General features: G+C 47.4%; 7 protein-coding genes across 7 annotated transcripts; 5 read left to right on the forward strand and 2 right to left on the reverse strand.

Annotated features, from left to right (window-relative positions):
* The first annotated feature begins 485 nt into the window (after positions 1-485).
* Positions 486-1429, forward strand: F4813DRAFT_348242 (uncharacterized protein). The gene is made up of 2 exons (XM_049242058.1): positions 486-881; positions 941-1429. The coding sequence occupies exons 1-2, from the start codon at positions 716-718 to the stop codon at positions 1045-1047; spliced, it is 273 nt and encodes a 90-aa protein (XP_049102721.1). The 5' UTR covers positions 486-715; the 3' UTR covers positions 1048-1429.
* Positions 1430-1724: 295 nt separating this feature from the next.
* On the forward strand, positions 1725-3554 carry F4813DRAFT_348243 (lytic polysaccharide monooxygenase). The gene has a single exon (XM_049242059.1). The coding sequence runs from the start codon at positions 2395-2397 to the stop codon at positions 3418-3420; it is 1026 nt and encodes a 341-aa protein (XP_049102722.1). The 5' UTR covers positions 1725-2394; the 3' UTR covers positions 3421-3554.
* Positions 3555-3847: 293 nt separating this feature from the next.
* On the forward strand, positions 3848-5471 carry F4813DRAFT_263042 (WD40 repeat-like protein). The gene is made up of 2 exons (XM_049240277.1): positions 3848-4161; positions 4228-5471. Exons 1-2 carry the CDS (start codon positions 3934-3936, stop codon positions 5281-5283), a joined length of 1284 nt encoding a protein of 427 aa, XP_049102723.1. The 5' UTR covers positions 3848-3933; the 3' UTR covers positions 5284-5471.
* A 569-nt stretch (positions 5472-6040) lies between these two features.
* On the forward strand, positions 6041-8235 carry F4813DRAFT_263038 (putative MFS transporter). Its single transcript, XM_049240276.1, has 2 exons — positions 6041-6439; positions 6502-8235. Exons 1-2 carry the CDS (start codon positions 6235-6237, stop codon positions 8076-8078), a joined length of 1782 nt encoding a protein of 593 aa, XP_049102724.1. The 5' UTR covers positions 6041-6234; the 3' UTR covers positions 8079-8235.
* A 156-nt stretch (positions 8236-8391) lies between these two features.
* Positions 8392-9942, reverse strand: F4813DRAFT_379002 (MFS general substrate transporter; the record flags this gene model as incomplete). Its single annotated transcript, XM_049245395.1, has 1 exon — positions 8392-9942. One exon carries the CDS (start codon positions 9940-9942, stop codon positions 8392-8394), a length of 1551 nt encoding a protein of 516 aa, XP_049102725.1.
* A 1694-nt stretch (positions 9943-11636) lies between these two features.
* Positions 11637-13901, forward strand: F4813DRAFT_348249 (glycosyl transferase family 4-domain-containing protein). The gene is made up of 3 exons (XM_049242060.1): positions 11637-12243; positions 12335-13703; positions 13774-13901. Exons 1-2 carry the CDS (start codon positions 11812-11814, stop codon positions 13316-13318), a joined length of 1416 nt encoding a protein of 471 aa, XP_049102726.1. The 5' UTR covers positions 11637-11811; the 3' UTR covers positions 13319-13703; positions 13774-13901.
* A 1206-nt stretch (positions 13902-15107) lies between these two features.
* Positions 15108-18519, reverse strand: F4813DRAFT_263196 (uncharacterized protein). The gene has a single exon (XM_049240278.1). It carries the CDS (start codon positions 18004-18006, stop codon positions 15211-15213), a length of 2796 nt encoding a protein of 931 aa, XP_049102727.1. The 5' UTR covers positions 18007-18519; the 3' UTR covers positions 15108-15210.
* Between the last annotated feature and the right edge of the window lie 1495 nt (positions 18520-20014).

Consider the following 20014-nt stretch of genomic DNA (forward strand, 5'->3'; position numbering starts at 1 on the left):
CCTCGTGATGTCCAGGTCAAGCAAGGCGGTGGCAGGTAAGATTCAAAATCCTTATCGAGGGGTTCTAACCGCGCCCACCGAGGAGAAATTGGCTTATCAAAAGGCCAGTGGGGAACTTTCTAAAATATCTATTTATTATTCATTATTTTCTATGTCACAAACATAGTGTATTAGTCAGTCCATAATATGTTCCTATCTTTTTCACAATGTTTCCGCATTTTGAAAGGTGTACCAGAAATGTGCAGGTACTTTTTACTATAATCGGGTTATAGTCTTATAGCTCTTTATTTCTTAATAGGTACCTAAGTATATTGTATATTGATACTACAAAATGAATCTTATAAAGAATAGCATGATATTATTGGACCTTGAGGCTCAACCAATGAGATATTGTGACCTGTCATTCCCAATCTACGAGACTGACGTCATGACTTTTACACAGCTACGTGACCCTTGGCGAAGACGAGCGTCACGAGTGTCTAATACTACGCCATCAAATCCCACTTCTTTGTCCGGATTCTGAAAGTTTTTGCATACTTCTCTCGGTGACGTAGTTTGGAGTGTGGCGGCTCTTGAGAGAGCTATAAGAACACGCATAACCGCGTGGAGTATAAGCCACAACATTATTATTATTATTATTCAAATTACATCTTACTTCGGATAGACAAGCGATATTTACTTATAAAATAAACAGAGTTAAAATTAAATAGCTACCATGGGTCTCGCAGCGGGTGTTGGTCACTTCTTCCAATCAATCATCGAAGTGATCCAAGGTCTCTTAGGAGCTGTCATCAACTTCTTTCAATGGATCCTCAACTCGATTATTGGTCTATTCCAAGCCTTTATCAACTTCGTTGAAGGCACTCTTGGCTTCGCAATTCGTAAGTCTAGCCGTCCCTCGTCTTGCTTCCTATTTATCGTCCGTACTAATTCGCTGCAGACAATTTTTTCATTTTGGGTACCTTGGCCGCGGCTGTATTCGCATATCTCCTCTACTCTCAGAGGCAAGGCACCACTCCTCTTAGCCGGGCAATCAAGAACAAATGAAATTAGTGTATCGAAAAGGGGTTGAACTTGGGCGCCTCGGATATCATTAAGCGAGCTAGGAGCCATGATTGAACGATTACGTCAGGGGTATTGTGCTCGGGCGTTGGGGATACTGATCCTTTGGGTTAACGATAATTTGAGTTGGTACCAACGATATTTGTACTATATAGATGCATCTACTTCGATGTAAGAGACAACAAGTCATCTACTATATGAGCGCTTCTCTGGGATATCCTAACAACTTTGCAAATGCTATAATTGTCTACCTATTCACATTTTATTTATAGGTCTATAAGAGTTGGCGTTAAGCAGCCCCTGTGATTTCAATACCCTAGATATCTCATAAATGATTTTGAGTAACTTGAATACAGGCATTAGTAGGTCAACATATTTATTTTCGAGGTAAATGTTAGTGCACGTTCTATGTATAGCCCAAGATCGAGTATCCCTATTGCGAGATCTCTCCTACAAAAGCACTGTCATGGACTGAGCTTGGCATGTTTGAGATTATTCTATTAGTTCTTTAATTTAGGATCTTCGGGACGTGGCGCGATAATCTGATGTCGATAGTGTGGATCTCAGAAGCGGCCCTTCGAATATCGCCCCGCATCGTGATCAGCTTCAGGGGTTAATACACTCCTTCAGCCCTTGCTATCTTTAGTGGCGCGTGCGCCAAGACTCACTTCACCGAAATTGTTCATCTCAAACAACAGTTCACTCGGGCAAAAGCATCCATAGCGCGCGTTGGCGTTGGTTATAGAACGTCCATATGCATAAGGACCTGGTCGTTCCCATTATCGGAATTCCAGGAGTATACAACCCCCTGCTTCGCGCCACATGTGAAACCTTCTAACAAGTCGTCTCTATGGTTCTCATTTCACTCTACCAAGCCCTTAAGTCAGATTCTTTATTCTTTTGAACTCAGAGTGCTGGTACATTCCTTGGCAAATTGATATTCCACCAATTCGAGAACTCATTTGAACTTGAACCCTGTTTAGCACGTTCGTAGATGGCGCCGACACAACACTATGGTGGATCGACATGATCTTCGTCTTCCCGGATGTTACTGTAAAAGGCCAAAGTGCGGCTCTTGGTAGACATGGGTAGGGCTTCGAGTAAGTTAATATAAGGAGGGCAAGTGTTCTCTCGACCTGATTCCATCTCTCTTGATTTATCAGACTAATCACGAGTCTTCGTTCATTCTCTTGAAGTTATCTTCGTCACATTCATTCCTCTAAGCTGCTTTCATACTTGACTTGAAGTCAATTCACATTCGTTACTGCAAGTCGGCCTTCACCAGCAGTCTATATTCACATATCGTATATACCTAAATAACCAAGTTCCAATATGCCTTCTGCACTTACGTCTAGCTTATTGGCTGCCATTGCCGGTGCCGTTTCTGTTTCTGCCCATGGTCATGTTACGACTGTGACTATCGACGGCAAATCCTACCAAGGATTCGATCCTACCTCTGCACCTTTCGGACCTCAGCCGGACAGTATTACGTGGAGCAATGGGGCTAAAGACAACGGCTTCGTGCTCTCATCGGCGCTTCAAGATCCCGATATCATCTGTCACTTGGATGCTACCAATGCTGCTTTGTCTGCACCTGTCGCCGCCGGTGGCGAGGTCTCACTCACTTGGAACCAATGGGCAGAGTCTCATAAAGGACCGGTTATTGACTACCTGGCAGACTGCGGTGGTGACTGTTCAACTGTCGACAAGACAACTCTCAAGTGGTTCAAGATAGCCGAGGCAGGCCAGCTCGAGTTGGGTGCCGGCAGTGGCTCAATCGGCAGGTGGGCTGATGACGTGTTAATTCAGGATAGCCTTACTTGGAAGGTTACCATTCCCAGCTCACTTAAGTCTGGAAACTACGTTCTTCGTCACGAGCTCATTGCTCTACACGAGGCTGGCACCGAAGGAAAAGCGCAGATGTACCCCCAGTGTATCAACCTCCAGGTCTCTGGGTCCGGTACCCAGTCTCCGGATGGTGTCGTCGGTACACAGCTCTACACTGCTACCGACCCCGGAATCTTACACAACATCTACAATGACGAAAAGCTTTCGTCGGTTGCTGATTACAAGATTCCCGGTCCTACTTTGGTGAAGTTTGATGGATCGTCATCTTCAAACAACGATAATGCTTCTTCGCCTTCTGCTCCTGCTCCTGCTCCTACGAGCACAACCACGACTCCTGCTCAACCCACCACCACCACCGTTCCTACTGCTACTTCCCCTATCGCTAGTAGCACCTCTGCTGCCGTCAACACCCAGCCGGCTGCCAGCTCGCCAGCTACGACGACGCCGAAGAAGACTTGCTCCCGCAAGCGTCATGCTCGACGCCACGCACGTCAGCTCAAGAACCTATAAGAAGGGAGAATATAGGTAATACTAGGGGCCATTTAAGCAGATGGAAACCGGGGGTTTGATTCACTGTATATATACTCATGCTGTAGTGAAATTACGAGATCTCGAGATAGCGTCTTAATTCAACCGAAAATGAAGAAGCTCGCATAATATTCCAGTTTTAAGAATTCATGTGCCCGTATTATCAACACGTGTTTATTTTCCTCCCCTTTTCCTCTCCTCAATTCCATCCAAAACAATCCGTATTTATGCATTTACTTTTGTATATGAATTAGTATTTCACTGATATTTCATACAAATTGTTCTAACCGAGTAGATGCTTATAAAGAGTACCATTATGTAAGAGTTATGTATTGTAGTATTGTACCCCGGTAACTCGTCTCAATCCGTTTTAAGCTTCATCTCGCCCCCACCAAAGCACCAAAGCTACAACAACTTTCAACAACTTTCAACAACTCCGTGCTCTATATCTCAAGCTCTTGGATACGCAATGACGACAGCGTCGTAGGCGTAATAATGGGACCTTCGCCAACTGGAGAGGATCATACAGCTGAAAATAGCGCTTCTTTCGATATCGTCCAACACGGTCACAAGGATTTAGTTCAAGCAATTGCTTTCAACGCATACGGCGACAGATGCGCCACAGGTAGTGTAGACGGCAAGATTCGCGTCTTCAATCGACACCAAGATGGCATTTGGCGATTATGCGACAATTGGAAAGCTCACACAGGCGAGATTCTAGAGGTTCGTTTCTCTTAAAACGTAGTTAGATAATTCATAGCTTTAACACATTTCTAACAGTTCGTCTAGCTTCAATGGCTAACGCCCACCATATATCCCAATTTACTAGCCTCCCTCGGCATCGAGGGCCGCTTTAGACTATGGGCTGAGGACCCTTCAGCTGCCCCGGGAAGGCGTTTCAGCGCGAGGGACGGGAATGGCAAGAATGTTTCCGAGCTGAGGTCCGCCCGGTATCCCTATAGGTCCTTTTCGGTCAAGCATGATGAGGTAACCCGGTCTACATATGTCGCCCTTCTCGCCTCGGACGGCCATCTCACAGTATACGAAGGCGAGGAGCCCGAGACTCTAACTGACTATGCAAAGTCTGATGACTTCCAGACTTGCACTAAGCCGAATCGTGGCGAGGAAACATGTTTTAAAGTCTGCTTTGACCCGAATCCTGAACCTTGCTACAATGCCCTGAGAGCCGGTGTACCAGCGGATGCATTGAGTCTGGTAGTATCGGGCTTAACCACGGTAAAAATCTTTAGAACTCGTGATACTGTTGCTAGTTCCTTCGGCGCCCCGACAAGACAAAGACAGTTCTACCTAGCTATTGAGATCGGAGACCATAATCACTTAGTCCGAGACGTCGCTTGGGCTCCCGGAAACTATAGGGGCTACGACATGATTGCTACTGCATGCCAAGACGGCTTCGTGCGGGTGTTCCGGATTGATGCTCCCTTCTCACAAGACGATGGCAAATCCTGGGCTCTAGCGGATATTCTAGGCAGTGCAAAAGCCGACGAAAACTCTGCTTCTAAAAGTAGCCATCTTCGTAGATCCTCTCAAGCTCCTTCCGGCATAAGAGCCGAGATCGACAAGTCCGGGACTCACGGAGAACGTACCTCGACCGATCTACCGGGACAGGTCCACCACACTGTTAAGCTGCTATCCAAACTTAGTGCTCACCGGTCTCCTGTATGGAGAATCGACTTCGACGACGATGGCCAAATTCTGGGAAGTGTCGGAGATGAGGGCAAGTTAATATGCTACCGACAACTTCCCGACGGGTCGTGGGCAAAGAGCTCAGAATTAGGCATGATGAAAGCTAGGATGACTGCCCCGCCTATCCATATGGGTTGAAAGGCCTACAAGCGAGCTCTAAACTCAACAATACCATGATACCCCGCCTCGAAATAAGCGAATATAATTAAACGATATCGCTCAATATGAATAGAATGCTTTGGATGGCGTGGCCCAGAGGACGCCTAATTCTTATAGAGCCAATAAAACAAATTATACATAATATTAAGCGTTCGGTCTATTTCTCGGCGTCACAGGGGTCGCAATTCTACGCTCGTCCATTTCTAGACATCTCAGAAGCACGGGTTGGCGCCATCTGATAATATTCAGAAACCCGTTTCAGCGAGCTTTTATATTACGAATAATCAACCGCTGGAACTCCCGCTCTGCTCGAACGATGAAGCAATACTTACTAGTTGAAGAAATGTGATAGGTGATGACTTTGCAATGGTTAGCTTCCTCGTCTACTCTGATATATATTAACTACTACCTTATCAACAAGTTCTTAAACTATCATCTTCCAAGCAATAAGTCAAAGAGAAAATATTGCGTATTTCACTTCATCAAAGCAATAACCATCCTAAAGCAGTATTTGTTACCTAATATTAGTTGCAATGTATAGTTACCTAGGTTAGGTAACTACCTAGGTTAGGTAGGTATATACATATAGCTGCAGTATGGTTGCAGGGGGCCCACGTGGATCCCCTGACGTCAACACTCCAGCATAATCGCCCATGTTCCTCATGATTCTAGAACAGATGTTGACCGCCGGTCAAAACTAAAGATGTCGTGAATACCTAGAAGAAATAGCTTCGCGAGTTTTTGAGGAGGGGAAATAGGTAACCCAGACAGTTCGTCTATTATCTAATATTCAGGCGGGAAGTACACCTAGTCTTGCCACTTTTCTCGATCGCAAGTCTTAATTACCTACCTAGGTAGTATAGTGTTGGACCTTAGGTATTATAGCTCCAATCCCGCAGCCCCAGAGAAACTCGGCAATTCCCCGATGCCATGTCGCTCGCCCAGCATGTCACCGCAAACGAGGGCATCGACCGCGTGCTCCCGGAATATGAAGACCACAGAGAGGAAGAGATTCTATGGCGCACCCTGAGTTACGATGCCTTCGGCCACGGCGACAATGCTGGCCCCATTGTCTCGCAAGAGTCTGCCTTACCTAATACTGCCGCTTACAAGGTCTCTGCCGCGAAGAGAGTAGGTAAGTGGCTTCATTTCATATCCCCTAGTAGATAATGGATACAAGCTGATTGAACCCTCTAGCCCAAGTCGCATTCGCCATCGTAGCATGTTGGTTCGCCGCCGGCATCGTATACGGCTTCGCATCACTCAAACCAGTGTTAATCGAGGAGGGCGTATACGAAGACCTTTGCCCTCGAGACGGCCGCGATGAGAGCAGCGCCGGTAACGGCAGCGAGAAGGTGCCTTGCGCAGCGCAGGATATGCGCCTGAATCTGTTCTTCATCGCCGCCTCCATCACGACCAATGCCTCGTCCCTAGTCGCCGGATGGGTCCTCGACCGCTACGGACGTCGCCTATGCTATGTTATCTCGGGCGTATTCATGATGGCGGGGTGTGTGCTGATGGGGCTCGCGTTCCAGATCCCCGAGTTTGACGGGTACTTGTTAGCCAACATACTGCTAAGTCTAGGCGGGACATTCGTTTTCGTCCCCAGCTTCCAGCTCGCGAATGCGTTCCCGCGATATTCGGGCATTATCGTCGCGCTAGTGACGGGCGCCTTCGACGGCTCCGCTGCTATATTCCTGTTCTACCGGCTAGCATGGGAGGCATCAGGCCGTACCTTTGCGCCCGCACGCTTCTTCTTCGGGTACACGATCGTGGGCGTGTTGCTTCTTCTTGGAGAGTTTGCGCTCATGCCTCCGCGGGCATACCACTCGACACCTGAGCTCGAGCGCAAAATCGAGAAAGTACAGGACGCCACACGCGACGTGCACGACTCGGATGACGATCTTGAAAGCCCGAGCGAAATCCGGCGCGTGAGAAGTGCACGTACCGAGCGGCGACTTTCCAAGCTCGAGCAGATCGAGGAATTAGTGGGCGACGAGACGGAGCGCGAGGACCGCGTGCAGGCTGAAGAGGAGCGGCAGGCGGCCAGTGGTATCTGGGGTATCCTGCACGGCCTACCGGCGCATCGGCAGATGACAACAACGTGGTTTATACTCCTGCTGCTGCTCACGGTATTACAGATGCTGCGCATGAACTATTTCATTGCTACCATCCGCGCTCAGTACCGGTATTTACTGGGATCAGAACGGCTCGCCGAGGATATCAACCACTTCTTCGACGTTGCACTACCCGTAGGCGGTGTCTTTGCCACGCCGTTTATCGGAATATTGCTTAACAGCCTAAGCGTAGCAACGGCGTCGGCCGTGTTAACATTCTTCATTGTGGCAATTGGGATCCTCAACTGTCTCCCCCAGCTATGGGCCGGGTATGCGACAGTAGTAGCCTTCGTGTTATTTCGACCGTTGTACTACAGCGCAGTCAGTGACTTCGCCACTAAAATATTTGGCTTCGCAACCTTTGGCCGCATCTATGGCACCATTACTTGCTTGTCGGGCCTTGTTAACTTCGTGCAATCAGGGCTCGACGCGCTGACGCACGGCCCGCTACAGGGTGACCCGACGCCAATCAACGCCGCCATGGCGGCTGGTGGCACGATGCTTGGTGCGATACTGACTGCTTACGTCGTCATCCAGGGCCGGTCCTTTAGACGAAAATTACAACAGAGTGAAGCCGCTGGAATGGTCCAGGAGAGGCTTCATTTAATCCGGGAAGAGAGGGAAGCGGAAGAAGCAAGCTACGGCGCAATGTATTAGTTAATACCTCAAAAACGAAAAGCGATGATTAAATATATAATTCCGTACCATAGACGAAATAAATGAAGACCTTAGGTTAGACATAAAAGAAATATATACATATAACCAAGACGCCAGAGGGTAACATAGATAAATAGGTACCCAGACTAGATCAGATCCTGAGCAATGTGACTAAGAATCGATACCCAGTCAATAATACAACATAATTTTTGTGTTCTCTTTCCTCTGCAGCGTCTTTATCTTAAGACTTAGCTGACATATCTGCTCCATGCTGCAGAGGCTACCTAAATATGTCAGGTAGTAAGGAGAAACATTAAAGTCTTAAAGGGTATTTCTCTCTCAGCCGCGCACCAAACTTAAAGATGACGATAGGGATAGGGATCATAGCCACGCCGACAAAGCCGAGAATAGAGCTCCCCCAGCCTACACCTAGGTTATCAAATAACACCGGTCCGCATAGAGGGAGAAAAGCGGCAATGACACTGCGCAAGACAGTGAAGGCAGCTATCCCTGATGCAGCGTACGAAGGATAGGCGTCGATGATGTAGGCCTGGGTAGGCATGAAGACTCCAATCACACCAAAGCCGAGAGGAAACAGACCCAAGATTGGCACGATCCAGTGTGTCTTCATCTGAGCTGACCATCCGTACCAGAAGAAGGCGAGCGGGCAGAGGAATGAATACCAAATCATAATGGTTAAACGAAACTCCGGCTTGAATGCTCCGCCGTTAGCTTTCGTTAGGCGGACCACTGTTCTGTCTGACATCATTGAGAAAGCCCAAAGGCCGGCCATATAACCCACGCCGATAGAGATGAAAACCAGTCCCGAGACGCCAGTGCCCCACCCGTAACGGGTCTCGAAAGTCGGTGGGATAGAGTTATACATCAAGTAGACGGATCCGTAGATGAAGGATACATATAGCGACTGTATAAAAATCATGGGCGCAAACATGAGCATCTTCAGCGGCCGCAGCATACCAGTTCTCAGGATAGTCAGTTGGGATAATTTTCCGGACTCGCCAGCATCGTAGCAAGTCCTAAGGTCCGTTCGTTTCAGCTCTTTGTTCAAATGCTTAGTCTTCCGTTGTAAGAGGACCTTGTGGTTCGTCTCGGGGAGGAAAATGGCCAAGATGAGAGTAATAGTAGCAGATGGGATCAGCACAATCCAAAACGACCAGCGCCATCCAATAGACCCGGCAATGAAAGCACCTATTAATGGACCTACTGTTGGCCCTACGAGTGGTCCCAATGCCCATAGAGAGAGAGCTATACCGCGCTTCTCGATAGGAAATATGTCGCCAATGATCGCGCCCCCGAGTGTCATGCAGCCGCTACCTCCAATTCCAGCCGCGAATCGAAATGCTATTAATAGTCCGAGACTAGGGGACAAAGCACATCCGATATGCCATAAGCAAAAGAAAATATTAGAAGAGGTGAGCACGCCGGCACGACCAAAGATCTCGGAAAGGGGAGCTAGGAATAAAGGACCCGTGGCATAACCTAACAGATAGATGCTGACTGGAAATGGACCGTTCGTGGGGTTGAAGTTATGGAAGTCTTTGTTGATATATTCGATAGCAGGAGCTAGAACAGACGATGAGAAGGGCGACATAAAAGTAATGGCAGCCAGCGCCCAGACTATCACCCACTTCCGGACCGCTGAGAAATTCAAGGGCATCTTCGGGTCATCTTGACTCTCCCACCCAACGATAGAGTTCTCAAGATCGGAAAGCGGGAGATCAGTCGGCGCAATTCCATCTTCTTTTGGAGTAGATGGGCTCTCTTGACCCTCTTCGTTGTCGACTTGTGTAAGTCCGCCTGGAGTCTCTCTCGCTAAGCCACTTGTAGAGCGAACCTGTCGCATCTGGTCTCGGTCCAGGATAAGTTTTCCAGTAGAGTAGACTGATCGTATTTGATCTCGATCTAAGACGAACGAGAAGCGGACTACATCCAATGACGGACGGACTTGGTTCTTCATCCGCGTTACGTCAACTGGTATATCCATCTTCTCTTCGTCTGTTTTCGAGGTATGACTACTATCGTCTGTACCATTTCCAAGCCTTTGTGAATCGCTCTGTTCCTCATCCGGCCTTGAAGTATGGCTGCTCTTGTCCGTATCATTTTCCTGCTTCTGTGGGTCGTCTTGTATTTCATCTGGCTTGCGAGTTTCCGGAACCTCATCTAGTTTTAAGGTATTGTTACTCTCTTCTAGTGTTTGGGGTTCATTATCTGGTTCATTATCGGGTATATTTGATTCAGGTTCCTTCTCCTCATCAGATTTTGCAGGTGGAATGTCGTTGTTCTCTGCTCCGTTTTCAGTATTCTGGGCCATGGCAGCAAGAGTTGACCTAGTATTAGTGATGGCTATTAGAATAGGAAGCGAAACGAGCCAATTCAACCAGAACATTATTGCCAGCAAGTAGATGCATCGTTACTTAAGAATTCAGTTTTGGACCCGACACAGACTTAAGATAGAGACCAGAGGGCACAAAACGAGAGCTATTCAGTCGACTTGAGACATAACTAGGTTCTCGACCATCAGTCTGGGGTTTAGGTGGAAAGCTTCTCGGAACCCCAAACTTCCTTGCTACGAGGAACCGGGACGGCGCTTCAAGTGATATCCATTTCCGATGTCTGGTCACCGACCCTTGCAGTAGGTAGGTATGGGATCAGGTTACCTATTCGAATAGGGTCAGGATACCCACAAGACCCGAGAATCGTGACCGCTCTCGTGGGCTATGCTTGGTTACTTTCGGCAAGGAAGTCAATTGTAAGCTTGTGAGGATCAATACAGTAGTCTGAAGTTTTAATGTCGGGATAGAGTTCGAAGTTAAAGCTAGAGATCAGCCGTATGTATCACTCAAGATGTTGAAGTATAGACTTACACACACTATGAGAGATCTGAGTATTGGTGATAGGTAGAACTGACATAGACTGACATAGCTTTGAAAGCCGTAGATTTGATACGTGATGAGATGGCTAAGAAGCAGCACCGCAAATTATTGTGTGGAATGAAAAGAGGTTAACAGATTGCATCCATAAGAGCAAACCAAGACCATAAGAAGATGTGAACAGTGAACAAACAAGGCCCGTAGCTAAGTTGCTAAGTTGTTAAGTTGCTCTCGTACGTAGTAGTGTAAACTAAAAGAGGTGTGCATTTTTGAACGCAATTTCAGCTACTTTTACCGAAAGGCTGGGTAGCAAATGCGGGCAGGTGATGAGAGATGAGATCCCCCATGCCCGATGGCAAACTATAAAGTTGACCAGATGAGGTTGTTATGACATAAAACTTGCAGGAGCTGCTTGGTGATGCTCTTCCTTCTTGCAGTTGGCGTACTAAGACCCATAATTGAAGCTTTTTTAGATTCATTGTGCAAATATGTGATTGGCTACAATCCGATCGGCAAGACCCATGTGCGTTTCAGTACTTACCTAGGAGGTAGGTACATGTACCTACCTAGGTAGTACATATTTACATAAGTGCTGCATTAACTAGCGTGTACATAGTACGTGTACTTCGTATTTCTGAGCTAATGTGGCTTCTTTTAATCCGCCAAAGTCAACATCAGGTTATCTTATCGTCCAGCCTTAATTCGCAAACACCATCATTTAAGGCCACGACGCACCTTCTTATCACCATCCTACTTTTAATGTGGTAACCTAAAGGTCGGACAATGGGGTTCCTCTCGCCGATTCTTTGACCTACCAAATTGGTTATGCCTCAGCCGCGAAGATGCCGATCCCCGCGCAGTCCTCCCAGCTCTCGAGCACCGAGACCTTGTACCTTTCTAGCCTCTCATTAGTTTGCGCCGCCGTCCTCATACGAACATTTGAGGGTGAAGGGGAACCTCTTGTCGCCTCTCTAGCCCTTAGTGGTATCGCATTCACTGCTTCCTATGCTATGATACGATGGCTCGGCCCCACCTTCATTAAAGCTGGCTTGAAAGGTCGTGATCTCTCCAAGGCGAACAATAGCAACTACATACCGGAATGTATGGGTGGTATATGCGCTGTGGTCTACCTATTGATCATAATTGTCTTCATACCGTTCCCGTTCTACAAGGATATCGTGGTAGCTACTAGTGGTGGTGGTAACCGTGATGTCGTGAAGAACTTGGAGTTTGTTCAACAGGGAAGGTTGCTTCACAAGTTTCCTCATAGCAAGGTACGATTTATTATCATTATCCTTAGGTAGCAGCAAGTCGAGCTGGAAATGGCCGGGAATGACAAACTGACAACTTCTTGTCTTTATACAGTTGGCCTCTTACCTTTCCGCTATCATCTCGCTCCAGTCTATTACCCTTCTTGGAATTGGCGACGACCTATTCGATATCCGCTGGCGGCATAAATTCTTCATCCCGGCCTTTGCCTCCCTCCCGCTTCTAGTCATTTATTTTATCGACTTTGGCGTCACTTCCATTGTACTCCCAACCTTTCTGCAACCTTATATCGGCCGCGAGTTATTCGACCTCGGAGTCCTTTACTATGGATACATGTCAGCCTTTTCCATCTTCAGTCCCAACAGCATCAACATTCTCGCCGGGATCAATGGGATTGAGGTTAGCCAGAGTATTGTCATTGCGCTGCTTCTTGCATTCAACGATGCGCTCTATCTACTCACGCCATACCCTCATCCAGCTACGGACTCGCACTTGTTCTCCCTCTACTTCCTCCTACCTTTCCTGGGTGTGAGTTTCGCGCTGCTGATCCACAATTGGTATCCTGCCCGCGTCTTCTGTGGAGACACGTATTGTTACTTTGCCGGCATGGTATTCGTGGTGGTTAGTATCCTAGGCCATTTTTCGAAGACTCTGATTCTGCTGCTGGTCCCCCAGATCTTCAATTTTGTCTACAGCACACCCCAGCTATTCGGGCTGATCCCGTGCCCACGTCACCGCCTGCCACACTTTAACGCGCGGACTGGCTTACTCGAGCCAAGTGTGACCAAGTGGGAACAAGACAAGCAACCCCGTCCTATCATCGCAAAAGCCCTACGGCTATTGTCACAGCTCGGGCTATTACGCCTCAAGGAGGATGAACATGGTCTAATCAAGGAGACAAGCAACTTCACAATTCTAAATCTCTGGCTAGTCTGGAGAGGCCCGATGCGTGAGGATAGACTTGCCAAGGAGATCACAGCCATGCAGACAGCATTAGGCTTGTTTGGCCTTTTCGTCAGACACAAACTGGCCCTCCTCATCTTCAGGGAGGATAATCTAAATATTAGAAGCGCTGTTTAGCCAAAAGTTTGACTAGACTGCTTCTGCAGATACCCATTGCACATTGCATACCGCATACCCGTTGCAAATTACTGTACAAACCATGAAATTCCAGCTAGACCACGTATATAGGCTCAGGCAATTCGCCCAAACGCAAGAACCGATAGTGATCGATGATTTACAAACTACTATGTACATCTTGTATTCTCTAATTCGTGAATCAGAACCCTGTACGAACCCAACCCGACAATCCGTTTACCCTGTCAAGACCTGCAGTAGTCCCCCAAACTAGGGTTTAAAATCCCATACATGTCGTAGTCAAGGCTAAGAGCTAGTGATACCCCGGCGAAGGATCCTCCCGATCTACGGATTACATATATTATGTGTAGTTCAGATTGGATGAGTGCTACGTGATAAGTCAGTAAGGTCGTACGTCTTAGTTAAAAGTATAGTGTTGTCTCAGTTCCACGTCTTACCTTAATAATAATAAGAGCCATCTATTTCGGATCAAGGCACAATACCTAACGAGTCTTATTCGAGAATGTACCTACATATAAGGTGTAGGTAGTCTACATTATATTATCGGTTATGTACTCGAAGGAATATCTTACGTCATGCGAGTATTAAGGTCAGAGGGTGATTGGCTCGAAGCAGTAAGAGTACTATACTTGACTGAGACGGCACCACACACTACATGTAGCTGTGGACTGACACAAATAAGACCCCACGTTATTACCACGCGTGAATCCGACATGTGTTGTCTATATCTATGTACCTAATATATGACGCTCCTCACCGCAAAAGAGACAGCACACAGCTCTATCCGGATCGATTACTACGTAGGTACACACGTCTATATATCAATATGCTCAGAGATGAACACCTTTTACGGCGTCATAGCATAACCGACAGACATATCGATATGAGATACAGAACTGTTCGTTCCACATTCCCCTATTGTTTGCCAGGTATCATAGGAAGTTCATCATCTCGCCAATCCAACATCCACCACCAGGATCTTCATGATGACCACTTTGCTCATATTCCTCTCCTGGCTCTTTTCCACCTCCTCTCATCAGTTACTTACGAATATCTAACTCGGAGAGAGATATAAAGGAAGTAGTCCACATCATATGACCGTCATCCCATCTATCATACAGTACGTCGAGAGACAACTCAGATGAACCAATGGCCTCCGAGGGGCTTACTCGCCACCCTAGATAATAAAACATATGCAAACACACAACCCGGTAGGTTCGAATAGTTAATTAAGAAGACATAATGTGATCTTTCATAAATCCCACTCAACTCGCATTGATATCCCATTTGAAATGGAATCCATGCCAAGCCGAGCTAGTCTCACATTAGTTGTGAAGTTGTAGCTATCAAGCTCCCTACTCTCTGCCACAAATATCTCGACTTCAAGTAGTAGTACATATAGACATACGAATCTCTACACCTTTTGGACTCCGCCCTATTCCAGTCCTCGTGACTACCGACTGCCTCAGAAGCAGTTAGAATGGCCGACTCATCAACGTTCAAGTCCTGTTCATGTAAAGTCCCACCAAGCCAAGCCGCGTGAAGCCCCTCGCGCCGTAACGCGTTAAGAATTTGATTCATACCGAATCTAAGGAGAAAAACAAAACCGATATCTTTTGGAAGATCTTTATGCCGATGCCTCATCGTGGATCGCACCATACCCCCCATTTAAGACCTACCCCAACGCCTGACGTAGAAAATGACGTTACCCATTCGGCACGTCCACCACTCCGAGACCCTGGTACCCCATACGAAGACCCAAGGCCAAGACGTAATCAGGAGATACGTCTCAAAAGGGTGCTGTCAAATATCTGGACGTCCCGCTGTATATTACAAGTATTCCCGAATCAGCATATTGCTTCCAGTTGGAGCAATCATTCAGCGCTTTTATCAGCAACATGAGCTTCCATAGTAGCAATATCCGAGCTTGTTGGTGATTTAGCCTCCTCTAACACAATACTTGGCGGCTTCAAAGAGCCTCCTGCTGGTTTTGCCGCCGCCGCCTTGTTCATCCTGCTTTTTGTATAGTCGCTCAAGCTCAGCTTCTTCTTGATCGGGCTAGGCTGAACCGCAATGCCGTTAACCGACGCCGGTGCGAATGGACTAGGTAGATTACTACTAGAGAATGGTGACTGGGTTGGAGTCCCAGATGCAGACAACGCGGTCGTAACACTAGGAACTGCCGTGCCGTTAAACGCGGGGACAGGTGGCATTTGAACACGTAGTTCGGGCGACTTGTTTTTTATCAGCTTAGGTATTACCGGAACCACGACCAGGGAACTTTTGGTGTCTGTAGGCGACACTGGTGCATCCTCCATTGATGTGTCAATAGGTGAATCGACTCGTGGTGGTGTTGGCTTATCCAGCTTTTCTACTTCAGGGACGACCGTCAAATTGTGATCCACCTTAGGAGAATCTAGGTCCATCTTGACAGTGGCGGACGATATCGAAATGGGAGAGGCAGAGTGAGCCTTTCTCTTTCGTTCTTCATCTGCCCGCAAGCGATGTCGAGATTCCAGCAAACGCTTTGACAATGATACAACTCGTCTCTTTGGCTTTGGGGTTTGGCAATCGCCACTAAACCATTCACCGTCGACTGGGTCCGTTTGAACGGAAACATCGCAATATTCAGGTCGGGCTCCCTGTGAGGAATGCCGCGCAAGAGCCCGCGTAGAGGTGTTGCGCGGATCGTACTGTTTAGAATGGCCGATCGTGTGTGGTGATACTGCGCTGGATGGAGAACCAGACATGCTCCTCGTGGTACCGGCATCAACGTAACGACGTTCTGGGACCCCATTAGAAAGACCTCCTGGATGACTAAACGAACCTCTTGGTTTGGACTTTGAGGTGGGATTCGAACTGCCAGAACCATCTGAAGTTCTTTTCTTCTTCCGTGGAGGTTGCTGCTGTTGTTCCATGCGGCGGAATGAATCTTCAACCATCTGGACCTTTCGCTTATCTCTGTCGGTGAGTTCTGTTAAGACGCCTAGCGTATCGAAAGAGCCTTGTCGTGGTGCCGGAGTCATATCTCGGCTAGGAGGTTTGCTACGCGAAGACCCAGAATCGTTATCCGCACCATCATCGCCATGGCCCTCACTAGGAGCACGGCTATTAGTCGCATGGCCGGTGCTTGTCGGAGAAATGGCGCTTGTTTTGGTCTTCCGAGACTTCTTTTTCATACCCTTGATTTCTTTGGATTGCTGTTGCGGCTTGAGTATATAGGTTCGATGGAAACGAGCAAACGCGCAGTCCGGTCCCAAGTCGCATGCGCACCCACCGTATTCTGAAAGAACAGCATGAACCCAGGAAGCAATACTCTGGTATGTCTCCGTCTCTTTTTCGTCATACTCGGGTTGCGCGCCTGCCTCCTCATCTCCAAGACCGAGCAACTGTTCCCACCTCCGCGCTACGTCCTTCTGAAGATTGAACTCCCATGGGATCGTAATCTGCTCAGAAGGTAGTATCCGTCGATCGCTAACCAGCCAAAAGTGATACTCAGAGCCATCGGATAAGTAAGTATCCAGCACCGCATTTGGCTTACAACTTCGTCGTACATAACGAGCAAGAGAGCCTTCTTTTCGGGTATCGATGTAAATAGGAAGCATAGGATGAAAGAATACAAAAGGGAGCGGCGTGCTTAATTCTTGCCAACGATTTTCTGGTTCTTCGCAATACTCCTTTTGTATACCGATTTGGCCGTTTAGTTCCATCAAAGGTACGTTCTTGTCGATTGTTTCAGACGTCCTGAGATGTTGCCAGTGTACAATCGTATCCGGTCCAACAGGCAACTTCCTCGTTTCGATCCGCGGTAATGTTTTAAGGGAGTCAATATTGGGCGGTAAAGACTGGAAAACTTCGTCAAATTTGCACCCTGCTTCTGCCTTCAATTTATCGTGATCCCGCAGCCATAAAGATAGCACGTTTGATATAGAAAGACTTGCAAAAGAATTTGTCTGAACGATAGGCACGTCGCGGTCGTCTTTATACAGGTTTAGGAAAGCATTCGAATATTGTATCTCAAGTTCGTGGGGAAGATCTGGAGGTGTTGTGGCGGGACTGGGCGGATGACCGTGGGGATTCCCAGTCTTTTGCCCATACGAAGGGCTGCGTTTCGGATTTTGTGAACTAATCGATTGACTAGGCCGGTGTGTACTTTTAGATTTTTTATGTTGATGAGTGGGAGGGTGGTCTTGAGAATATTTTAAATTGGTATCAAAATTAATCTGGCCACTTGACACAATGTCTGTTGGTCTGGCCTTCTTTTTTGTCGTCTTAGTAGGCGGTCGTTTGACTTTTCGTTCGGATGCCTCCAATGTACTGGGCTTGCTCCGTCGCAGTCGTTGCCTGTCGAAGGCGCCTTGGCGATCGAGCGGCCTTGGTTTGCACTCAGCACAAGAGTGTGCAAAATCTTCCCGTAAGGCCTCGTCGATATTAAGCGGATAATAGCATTCGATATGTTGCCAGGTATCACATGTTTCGCAATAAATAGTGTTCCCGTCATCGTCAGTGAAGTTGCAGATACACTTGATCGTGTACGGTTCTTCTTCGATCGCGCCCTGGACCTTATTCGAGACATAGTTCGGTAAGGTAGGGGCAGATTTTGGGCTAAGTACGACCGTCTGACTCGGAGTCACTGATTGCGTAGGCAAGGATGAGATCCTGTCTGTCATAATCTAACATGCACCCCACGAGGTGGTTATCGGCGAGGTTTAAGTCGGGAAATGGAGTTTTATCGTAGAAGCCCGGATGGCATGACGACGAATCCGGGTCTGACGTGGATGTAGTCGACTTCTGGGGACTCGAATATCCGAAAAGAGCTGGCAGGGAAATCATACGTCGGTGTCGAATAGCTGCAGACCAGAGCGCGGCGCGTTGGGAGGATTGTTGTTGCTGTGTGGTAGACCCGACACGTTCAGACTCGAAAAATGGGTGCAGGTGAGCAGACAAAGAACAATCCCGGAAACAAAAGAAAACTCGACGTCTTGACGTAGGACGAATAAGAAAGTCAAGTCGTCTGATCGTAAATATCAAGGAAGGGGTGTATCTCGATTGCGTGTGTTGAATAAAATGGCAAAATAGAGATTCAAGAACGTGGTCGCGAAAGGGACGTGGCGACGAGAAATGACAATTTCGAGCTTTTTCGTCTTCTTTGGCTTCAGAAAGAATGCGCCTCGGGGTTGAATGGAATTGGAACGGATCGGGGGCGAATGACGAGTTCGGAATTAAGTTAAGTTTAGGAGTTTCTCGAAAGATTCGACGCTTGGGGACCAGAAGGATATAATTCGTGTTTGACTTGTTCGAGGAGATTGAGGATGAGGGACGGGAAGAGAATTGAGGAGTACGAGAAGGGAGAGAGTAGAATAGGTAGACAGGGTGGGAAAGAGAGCGAGAATGCGCACCAAGCAAAGAGAGTGATTACCTTACCTAGGCCTGGCTAGGTACCTCTTACCTACTACCCTACCTACTACCCTACCTGTCTGCTACCTGCTGGACTGGCCTGCCCTGCAAGAGCGGAGCGGAGAGGTAGCGCGAAGCGTTGCAGGGCACCTGCAGCTTCTACTGACAATTTTGAGTAGTGGTGCGTGCACCAGCACCAGCACCAATTGGCATAGGAGCGAGAGCGGGAAAATTAGTGCCTGGGAAGGCCAGTAAAAAAAAAAACCAAAAAAAAAAAAAAAAAAAAAGTAGTACATACTAATGTACTTGTACAATAGTGCTGTGGTGCAGCAACAGTGCCCCATCATGCTCATGTGTGGCTGCTGCTCAGAGCGGGTTATGCGGGGGCCACTTTTCTCTTTTTGCAAGATTGAATTTTTGGTGCTGGAACCACCTAAAAAAGGGCCCCTTGGAAACTCACCTGGGTCGGCCATCACGCTGGTGAGAATTGCGGCACTTGCAACCAGTAAAAAGCGGGGAGATATTGAAAAAGATAATAGAGAGCGGAGGCAAGAAGGAAATCAAATGGAAAGCGTTGAGACACACCAACCTATTATGCCTGTGTACATTAGTGAACCGTACCTAATAAAAAAACAATAATAAAGATAACGATAAGAAAGTATGGGCCATATTATATCAGGTAAAAATTTGCGCTTAGCTACAAAAAGCAAAGCTCAGAGAGGAGGAAAGGATTGAGGGAGATGAGAGAGTGCGCAAGAGCGAGAGAAGCTGAAGCTGGGGGAGAGAAGGAAGCAACTCATCTGCAGTGCATTGCGTATTGGGCAATCCTCGAGACAGACGCTAATCCGAAAAAGGTATAAGACCACAACGCACAAATTCGGGCCAATGAAAATAGCCGCATATGCTTGTACTTCCTGCAACCTTTTCTACCAGGCCATCAAAGAAATGGACTCCGGCTTCCCATCACCACAGCCCCGGGGGGGAAAATAGCGTGTAAAAAGGAAGGGCCGTCATTTCTTATAGCGAGTCGATCAAGTCGAGTTCAATAGTTGACGAGTACTTTCTGGATTCTATCTCAAGTTGACCATCCGATTCTTAGAGTTATCCTCAAAATGATTTATTCCAAATGATCAAGATTATTTCCGGCGTAACCTAGAATAACTCAATGTGATGATGGTAGAATACGTAAAGCGTAGGGAATTAGAAAAAGAAAGAAATCCACCTTGGTCTTGGTGATAGATAGAGTGATTGATGGGAAGGGCACAGTTGGGCGACACGCAT

Source organism: Daldinia decipiens (assembly GCF_022478715.1).
Source record: "Daldinia decipiens strain CBS 113046 unplaced genomic scaffold F4813scaffold_5, whole genome shotgun sequence".
Lineage (NCBI taxonomy): Eukaryota > Fungi > Ascomycota > Sordariomycetes > Xylariales > Hypoxylaceae > Daldinia > Daldinia decipiens.